The following is a 10,392-nucleotide window of genomic DNA, read 5'->3' on the forward strand; positions in this document are numbered from 1 at the left end:
AAGAACATACCCAGTAATCCTATACATACACTTCAATCACAAACATCCCCGACACACATCCCGCTCACACCCACATACCCACCCCTCCTACACCCCCACACACTGCACCCACACCCCCATCCACATACTCCTCCACACCCCTACCCCTCCACACAAAATATACAAGCAAGCCCCCTCCCCCGGCCCAAAGGAGTACTTCCTGGGTAAGGTTAGAGACTTCCAGTGGCAAAGGTCAGGGGTCGGTGGGTGGGACTTCTGGTCAAGATGGTGACCAGGGGGCAGAGCACCTGCCAAGGGGCAGGGCTACCTTTGCAGCCCTCAACGCCTCACCAAAACTTGTTAAGCAGCCCTCCACCCAAAATAATTGCCTACCCCTGCACTAACCATACAGTGAACAGACTGCCGCCGGAGGTGGTTCAAGCACCTACTTTGAACCCCTTCAGGAGACATTTGGATGTCTGTCTTGCTGGGATCCTGTGACCCCTGCTGACTTCTTGCCCTTCGGGCAGGGGGCTGGACTCGATGATCTTCTGAGGTCCCTTCCAGCCCTAATGTCTACGAATCTGTGAAATCTGGTGAACTTATAAAGTAGGGCGCTTTAAGCAAACAGCATTTAAATGCAAATACTGATTTATTTTCATGATGAAGACTCAAAACAGTTGATGAAGACCAACACAGTCCCTAGTGGGTTAACCATGTAAAAAACCCTGCATGCATCACAAAGCAAAGGAGAGAGGTAACCTATGGTTGAAGGATAAGGTTCTCTTCTGCCTTGCACCTAGTGTAATTATTAACATATGCAAGAAGAATGTAAAGTGTAGGCAGAAGTCAAATTTTTTGTAGTACTGTATGTACCTCTAATACTACAGTAATATTTGACTAAGGTGATACCAGCACTACAATGTAAACATGCCAAAGATAAAATAAGTGAAATATAGCATGAAAAGATCAGATGGGAAATTATTGGTTATATAAAATTCCATATACTAACAAAGGAAAACTTGTTGCCATTAACGTCCTCCTTCAATTAGTCAACCTGGGCATTTCTCCATGCTTCTCTGGCTCAACAATAGAGGCTTTATTGCAGGGCAAGTCACTGCCCAGTTCTCTAAAGAAATAATTCATTTGCATTCAGGAGTATAAGGGGAAAGATTTTAAAAGCCTGAACATTTTTCTCAGTAAGGTTTACTCAGGATAAGTAAGGCAGGGAAAGTTGTTGCCTAGTGTCTCAAACTGATTTTTTTTTGTACAGACAGTCATGCTTGTTGATAATAAAAAGATCAGGATTATCTGAATGCACATGTGCCAATACTAGACTGACCTACAAGATGGTTTTCATCAGATTTCTTTAAAATGAGGTGATAAAATGCAAGCATCTACAGCATATACTAATATTGATGTTTACTTGCTAAGAAATGCTCAATGTCATTAACAAAAAAAACACACAAAAGGGTTTCTTTTTTAATAACGGAATTTAGCTAATGTTCACAAAGTAACATATCTGATGAATTCAAGGACTCCTACACTAAGAAGCTATTCCTGCTCTTGCTGAAATTAAGATGACAGTTATATGACCAACCTAACAGAAAGATTTACAGGAAACAATATGACAGGGCTTCTTATGTATTAAGCAGGAATAGCAAAAGGAATGATATAGGCCAAAGGCACTGATCCTAAAATGGTTATATGTTTCACTAATACTAATACCACCGCTTATTCCCAGGTATGCCAAAACTAAAAGGCAGAAATTCCTGAAATGGAAGAAGGAAAAACATCACTAGTTTTGAAAGTGAGGTTTGTCGTGCATTAGTGTCTTCGTCTGCTGCATCTTTTCTCTTTGCATTTCCTCTTATAACCTTTAAGCCTTCAAAGAAACAGGCCATAATTAAGATACTGTCCCCAAGGATGACTTTTTGCATGCAAAAATGCATATTCAGATCTCAAAAGAGGAATCAAAAGTAAGGAAAAAACCACATCAACTTTTTTAAGTTTGCATCTAAGATGCAAGCATTATCATAGGCAACATTTAATTAGCATTACAAAATAAGAAACTCCAGGCACTCTAGCCCTGCTTTCTAAATAATTTTTGCCTTTTACAATTAAACTCATTTGCAAATTCAACTGCCACTCATTAGTAAAAATCCTATGCCCATGCAATTCCCCATATTCAGAGTTTATGTCAAAGCATCTTTATACCTCAGCCCCTCTTTATGCCTTCCAGGGTTTTCCATTTCCTATCCACCTCTTTTCTATTTGCTCTGTATGGTGCACTACAGGCTTGGACTGGTGTAACACCCTAATACTACCTCTCTCTCTCTGGTCTCACAGGCCTTGAGGAACTATAACTGCCTAAAATTATCTACAAAGAGGAATTGTAACAAATTTTGACTACAGTTCAGACACTCATCCTATGACCCTTACATTTGCTTCAAACTGGGAAAAGACAAGGCCCTTCCTTACTTGGAAAGTTTTAGAAAACACTGCTAGAATTCTGTACCGTTATTAAAATAAATAGTCGGAACTGAAATGCTTCCTTCTTCACAAGTATTTCATGGAAAAAATTTTCAGAGAGTGACCAAGACAGCACCTGGTTATAAAGAGCATTGTGGCACTCCTTGATGAACCTTTAGAGCTAATCCACTAAAAGCCAGCTATGGGTGACAGAAGAAAAACAGAGCTCAGAACGAGAGAAGAAACTGACTGGTGAGAAGTATTGAGTAGAGTGGAACAATCTAATACTGCAGTGGCGCTCAACCTTTTTAGCTGAACAGCTGGATGGGCACTGCCCGATCCTTCCATGGGCCGGATCCAGCAGGGCCTCATTTGGTCGTGCAGCGCGAGAAGTGGGGCAGCCTGGCCTCGATCCAGCCTTGTGATAGAAGACAACTTAGGCCAGTCCCACCCAAACTGGCCCCACAGAAGGGAGGGACCATGACCTGGTTAAAATCCAGCCCCATGGAGGGGGAAGAGGTCATGGCCCGCCCCTGAACCAGCTGCACAGGGGGAGGGGGTTTGGCCTGGCCCCACAGGAGGAAGGGGGCATAGCCCAGCCCCAACCTGCCCTGGTGGAGAGAAAGGGGCATGGCCTGGCCCCACAGAGAAAAGGGGATACAGCCAACCCCTACCCCAGCAAAACAGAGGGAAGGGGGCATGGCCTGGTTCCAATTTGGCTGTGGAGGGGGAGAGTTGTGACCCAGCTCTCCCCAAGGGTTGGCATTTTTACAGCAGAGAGGGGTGGCAGTACTACCATTGCTCCCCGATGCCAAATTTCCCATCTCACAGGGAGCCCCATGGGCCAGATTCCAAAGCTCCACAAGCAGCATTTGGCCCACAAGCTAGAGGTTGAGCACCCCTGTAACAGCCTTCAGTGCCGGAAGCACCTCAGCCAGACATTTCAAGGATCTCACATCTCCAAACAGACAGCCTGCACTTCACGTCATATCCCTTCTTTCACTGGCATTAAAGGCAAACAAATATTAAGTTCAAGCAAACATTAAAAGCAAATTAAGCCATTAAATAATTTGCATGTAGCATGGTCTCTGGAGTTGCAAAGTTTTGCCTATGTTTATGACTTTGTCGGGTACCTTTTTCATGTTATAAGAGAAGATCACTACAATTATCTCACCCTTCAGCTGATTTTAGGGTCTTTTAGGTCAGTTTCCCATTAAAAGAGAAATTAGTGATGCAGAAAACATAAATCCTTAGTGAAACTTCGGAGATTTTTTATTTTTATTTTTATACTAAACACACCAGTTCTTGAACAGAGATGGTTACAAAGAGCACATACATAATTCCATCTCTCAGGAATTCCAGCCAAAACACCAGTGCTCAGCTCCTGGAGATCTACTCTGCCTTAAAAATCATCTCTAATGAGATTAAAATAGAAATCAAACCTGCTTTTTGCTTGCCAGATTCCTGTCCCCAAAAATACATCACAAAACCAAACTAACAACAAAAGACTGTACCCAGGGGTGCAGGTTGTAGCTGTGTTGGTCTAAGGACAGACAGAAAGGGTTCTTTGGGTGAATCTAATATCTTTTATTAAACCAACTTAAATAGAGTACCCAGAGAGTACCCACACACTAGAACTAACTTGTAAAAAATTCTACTTAACAGCCTTATATACCGAGTCTCACCAGAATTTTTCTTGCAGGTATTTTACCTAAAATAACCTGTTGCTAGAGATCTAAGGCAGGAGATGGCAGCCTATGGCTTTGGCCAGGTCAGGCATGCAAAGAGGTTGGATCTGCCCTGGGGAAGGCCCAACCTGCCCAGCACAACGCAACTGCATCATGCCACCTATCCCCTCCAAAGTACTCTCATCCACAGCCCTCCCCCCTGCTCTCTTTCTCTTTCTGCAGAAGCTGAGTACCTGCAGTACGGAGAAGTGTGGGTGGCTTGAGCTGGTGGAGGGGAGGGAAACAGTGAAGGCGTGGCAGAGGTTTGTAGCCCACAGCTAGAAACCAGATTGCAAGCTCTGGCCTGTGACAGCAAAAGATTGCCAATCCCTGATCTACAGGATTTAGGACCTTCCTGTCTGCAAATAACACCATGATTCACAATTCTATATCACAGCAACAGCAGAATCCATGTGCAGCCCTAAAATATTTAAAAATAATGAGGACCTACAGAGATCCTAATAATGCAGAGCTGTATTTGTACAAATCCAGCTCTGCATGAGGGTGGCCCAGAAAGCAACTAGGTATGATAGAAAATAGAAACCAAGCGGGGTGGGTGGGGGGAAGTATAATACTGCACCTTGCCTTTTAAAGCACCCAGCTCTGTACAGAACGTATCTCCATTGCAGCCCAATACAGAGATACAGAATCAGCATTTCTTTAACCCAAGCACATTTCTAAATATAGGAATTTATCACTACTGAGTATGTTGTGGGTGCGCATACATGTACGTAATTCATTCTATGATACTGCCAAATCCAAACGTTGCTTGAGTGAAGGCAGAATAAAAGAACTACACCTTACCTTTTCCAAGATGAATTTGTTTAAATAAGGCATGTAACCCTGATTGGAAACAGGTCCTTCATCGTCATCTCTAAAATGCTCTTCCAAGGCCACTGGGTCATGGGGAACATTGAGCACTGTGCACAAGTTGTGAGAAAGGACCTAGAAATTGAAGGCACATCAGTAAGTTCACTATTACACTTAGCCACCCTCCTCTTAGTTTCCTTAATGTAAGGATCTCAAATTTACCACCACCAAAGAATGGGACATATTCTTGTCAGGGTAAATTTTACACTGGGATTTTTTGGGAAGAAAAATATATTTTGAGAGCTGCAGGGATTAAAATACTTCAAACTGGATGTGCCTACACATGAAATGAATTCAGTGCAATAACTTCAGCACAATTTATTGCTCCCAGGTGCAGTATTTATGCATGTACCCAGGAACACAGGACACTGAGACAGAGGTGGCGCGGCCTTGGCTGGCAGGGGGCCAAGGGGAGAGGGAAGGGGTTCAGCCTGCCAACACAGGGCTGCTCCTGCCTGGCTCAACATGCCGTGGAGGGGCTGGCTGGGGCACAAGGGTGCCACAGTGCAGGACTAGCCCACAAGCAGCCCTGAACTGTAGCAGCCTTGTGCCTCAGCCAGTCCCAGTCACTGTCTGCATGTGCATTGTGGTGGAGTAAATAATTCCACGATAGAACAGCATTAGTGTTATGCAGTACTATCCTAAAGCAGAGTTAACTAGTTTACTCCAGCCCAATAACACCACTCACGTAAACAGTGATGCTTTACTGCGGAGCTAATTAGGCAACTCCACAGTAAGTGTCTCCTGTAGATGCACCCACTGTAACACTGTTAACAGGAACATAATCGTTACAACAGGCATGTAGCCATGCAAAGTATACCTGGAATGCTGACATTTTTGGAAGCAAGGGAATCTTAGAAACAAGAAGGAAATGATAAGAAATAACTATCGTTTCTGATTATACCTATTTGAGACATAGCAAATAGGACTCAAGTAAAATGTTTCAGTAAACCTCTCAGTTTATGGAAGAGTGCCACTTGTCAGGTGAAGGTATTAACTTTGAATCTCTCATCTACTTCCTTTTTATAGTTACCTTTCAATATTTCAAGTGTTGCAACTATTAAAAAGTAAACAATGTCGTATGAAGGAAGAGAGCTCAGAAGAAACTTTTCAACTCTTCATTTTAAAACAATATATTTGCATGTGTTATTTTGGCAGTTTCACCCACAACCCCATGCCTGTTCTAGTAAATGACCTTAAAAGGCTCCATGCTTGATTAGTTTTAAGGAAGTACAAAAATTCACAAAAATTATTTGGTAATAAATGCCTTTAAACCTTTCCAAAGTATATTGTGTTTTATAAGCAAACAACTGCCTATTCACTAACAGACTGGTCTCACTGAAAGCAGAACTGGAATCATATTTACTTTTGTGCCATGAACCTAGTAGCATCTACAGTGTAAATAAAAGTTACAGCAGTTCTCAAACACAAATAATATATGCTATCTTTCTTTTGCTTCCCTTGTGAACAGGTTCCCAAAAAATCAAAACAACCTGCTTAACAACTAGCAGAACAGGGCTTATTAGGTACTGAACCTACTCTCATTCAAGCTGCAGGGGACGCTCCTATGATTTTGAATGATACAGATTAATCCTTCTAAGGATTATATACTTTCTACAGCTACAGAAATCAGATTAAGAATTTAGTTTCATATTAAGAACAGGCGGAAACTGTAAATTTTCTCCTAATCTGCTACACAAGAACTGTTAATAGAAATGCACAAAAACACAGAAAGATGCCAACTAAGTAAACAGAAATAAAATAGTTTACATCTTTTCAATACATGCATCCTACTTAAAAAAAGTTAACCCCCAACTTGCAAAGAAAGGCTGCAACCAACATTACTTAGATATATAATGTTCCTCTGTTTGCTGGGCAAGTACAAAATTAAAAAATAGAACAAGGAAGAGAGAGAAAGTAGTAAACAAATCTGCAGATGACTTAAAGCAGGTATATTTAGCTGGCTACAGAGACAGCAGTTCAGAACAGGCTAGCTGCAGAACAAGAAGTAGAAATATGTTTCAAGTCTCTCAATTTGTAAGCCAAGTAAAAAGTACCTAGGTTACATATTTAATCTAAGAGTAATTCTGGTTTGTTTTCAAGTTAAGTTACATTAGAGTTTGTAGGGTAAGAAACAAGCAAAATGTAAGTATTCAGAGTATGAAATCTTATCAAGACCACCAACAGTTCAAAAAGAGATTCCTCCCTGCCCCCAAACTGTGTACTTTACATTTACAAAAATCACAAGCTTCTATGAAAAAACAGTCTTTGTATTTGTACATTAAATAAAATGAGAACATAAATTCCACACTGCATCAGATCAATGGTCCATCTAACCAGGTAGTTTCTGTTGATGGCAAGTACTAAATGCTTTAGAGAAACAGCACATAAATACCTGGCAAGTCTAAAATGATCTGTTCCCTGCCATACCCTCCCTGGCCCCAACTTTCATTAGTTTAAGGATGTCAGAGAACATATTCCTGACTGTCTAAATAATACTGCCCAACAGACCTGACCTCCATTAATCTGTTTAATCCCCTTTAGAACCTAGTACTACTATGTGCCTCTACAACCTCCTGTGGCAACAAGTTGCATACGTTAACTGCTGCGTAAAAATGGTACTTCTCTTGTTAACTTACCTCCCGATTGCAGTGCGTGTCCCATGGAGCTTGTATTCTGGGGCTTAACTGATTAACAGTTCCCTATTCACTTTATCCACACCCTTCACAATTCATGATGAAAACACACTGACACGTAACAAAGATGTAAGGAACAAAAATTGGTACTGCTAGCTATTGGCAGTCATTTTAGATTAAGAGCCAAATTTTCAAGACAGCAAAATGGTCTCTGCAACTATGTGTCCATGTTGTGAACTGCACAAATAATCAACCATCCAGGCAAAAAGAAAAAAGAAAAACAAAACAAAACTGCATTTACACAATGTCTGGTCTTAGACTGTACACAAGAATTCAAGTGAACAAGAATTTTTGGACAGACTTCCAGGGAGAAAGGTGGGGGAGAAGCAGAAGTGGAGTAGAACTTGGTCTTATGCATCACACTGACCATGTGAGAGTAGACTTTAATATATTGAGGAAAGATACTATGACCCTCCTGGACTCTCCTAAAATGCACATCTCCACTTCAGTGATCAGAAGCATTCAAGCAATTCTTACCGTTCAGTCTAGTTAGTCTTTCACCAACCTATTATGTGTAAGTGGACAATCATCTTAAAAAAAAACCTAAACTAACAAAAAACCTGATGCACACAAACAGAAATAAAAACAGCTCACTTTCAACATGATGTTTCCCTTCTACTTATCTGTTTGGTGAAAGTATCTAACACAGTGAAAAAGAATGGCATCCTCTCTTCCTCTGATCAAGGCCTTTCCTGTTTACCTATCATCTACAGGAGATTAAAGGAGAGCGAGAAATCTATTTGATTCAGGCAACTAGACTGCCCATAATAAAAATATTGCAAAAATATTCAGAATATTCTCATCTTGATTTACAAAACTGTTACTGACAACAATGATGAAATATCTCACACATGCAGTATTTTCTTGCCATCTCAGTTCTTACACTTATATTCCTTCTCCAATTTGAGTGACTACTGCTGTCCTAAGTCTGAAGGAAACACTTGGGTGGCTTCAACAACTGGAAACCAATTACCCAGGAATGGACTTTAACTTCCCTCCTAAGTTTGGTGCTTTCTTTTCATGATTCAGGAAATTCCCTGATTCCTTCCAAAGCCTGGCATTCTTTGCAGTGGAAGGGAGCCAACTTCTTTTCTTGCTATCCAATATGTTTAGTAAACTCTGCCCCAAGATCTTACTTCTCTTTTTTCAGTACATTATCAGAACCAGCATATCATCTACTATGACTAGTAATAATAATAAAATCCAGTACTAGTTTAATTAGGGTACTAAAATGTATTTGTACTGCAGAATCTCTATCAACTGTGAGAAGAAGGAAAAAAAACTTTACCAGTAAGAATCACTCTTCTAGTGCCCACATAGTTGCTAAGCAACTTTTTCTTTCAGTACTTATTATGCTCTTCTGCCACGTTTAACAATCCACCTTCATGCCAGAACCACTCTCTTTCTGTGCCAGACGCTTATCTTTCCAGCTATGTTGTAGTGAGCTGTAACTGAGTAGTTTCACCAGCAGCAAGTGAAGGTAAACAAAGATGGACATACCAGATTGGCTTATTTCTTTTAAAGCAAGCTTACTTGGAGTCTGTCCAAAACAATTCTACTTCTGTTATTTTAAAACCACTTAGTCCCTGATCCAAAACTTATGCATACACTTTACTGTAAACAGATGGGCCCATTTACTTTGGACACACACATTTTCTGCTGTTCCCCAAAAAAAGACATGCCTGTTGGTCAGCTTTAGTATGAAATACTAAGTTCTCCATGTAAAAGAGCATTTGTTGACAAGTGTGACCAGAAAGAGAACTTCACGTTGGCCGTGATTAATTTCTTCAGCACTGCTTTTGTCTTTGTAGGAGAGTGTTTTCTCCCTCCCACCTCCTTTACAAGGCTTAAAAAGAGAGAGGTTATAGAACCTTACAATTCTACTCAGTAGTTTCATAAGGATTCATTTCTGGATGCGTCGGGACTGTACCTCTGACACTGTAGGCAATCTAGCCAGTTAACTCAAGCTTCACCCTGAAATGCTTTTTTTTTTCCCCTTAATTCTTGTGAACACTAACATCATCCTACCTGTTACAGAGGCCTGTAACTGGGTATCATTCTAGATTGACCTATCTTGAGGTCCTCATCAACAGACTGTCTAATTTGTAGATTCTGTCAATGTAACGCTGCTGTGAAGCAGCCATTCCAGTCCATTCTTACAGCTACAACTCTCATTCAGAGTCTTGCCATCTTAGGTCATCATTAATTCAGCATCCTTTTCTCTGGCTTGAACAAATACAATCTACACCTCTCCTTCTGTCCATTCACAACACCGCTGAAAAAAATAATCTGCTGTCCTGTCACTTTGAATGTCTTTTCTACCCCCCCTTTCTCTATTGCAAATATATGCCACTTATTTGTCTTCACTCCCAAAAGCCTTAATTGCAGCCCATCCATACCAGACCAGCTCCTCTTTCTATCAGAAAGTCAGCTTCTGCTTCTAAGCAGCCCACAATACCGGCCTACCTCTAAGTTGTCAGAATTCTCAAACATCTTTTATGTTTTTCCTAAAGGCGTTTCCCATAAACATCCCTCATTATCTTCCTTCAAGCCCTCTTTAGAACTCTATTTTATGACATCTACAAAATAATTTAACAAGCTGCTGGTGCACCGAGACCACTGCCTATCATGCTGATGCACACAAGCTC

The 10,392-nt window shown here is 41.0% G+C and overlaps 1 protein-coding gene across 1 annotated transcript in view; it reads right to left on the minus strand.

Annotated features, from left to right (window-relative positions):
• SWAP70 (SWAP switching B-cell complex subunit 70) overlaps positions 1–10,392 on the minus strand; it is a gene marked incomplete at its 5' end in the record, with an annotated part of 76,412 nt that overhangs the window by 53,602 nt on the left and 12,418 nt on the right. The window contains one exon of the mRNA XM_019519971.1: positions 4,983–5,123. Within this exon, the coding sequence (XP_019375516.1) occupies positions 4,983–5,123 (141 nt within the window). The remainder of the gene's footprint in view (positions 1–4,982; positions 5,124–10,392) is intronic.

The sequence above is a fragment of the Gavialis gangeticus genome, unplaced genomic scaffold (genome assembly GCF_001723915.1).
Source record: "Gavialis gangeticus isolate Ggan-Ray unplaced genomic scaffold, GavGan_comp1, whole genome shotgun sequence".
Lineage (NCBI taxonomy): Eukaryota > Metazoa > Chordata > Crocodylia > Gavialidae > Gavialis > Gavialis gangeticus.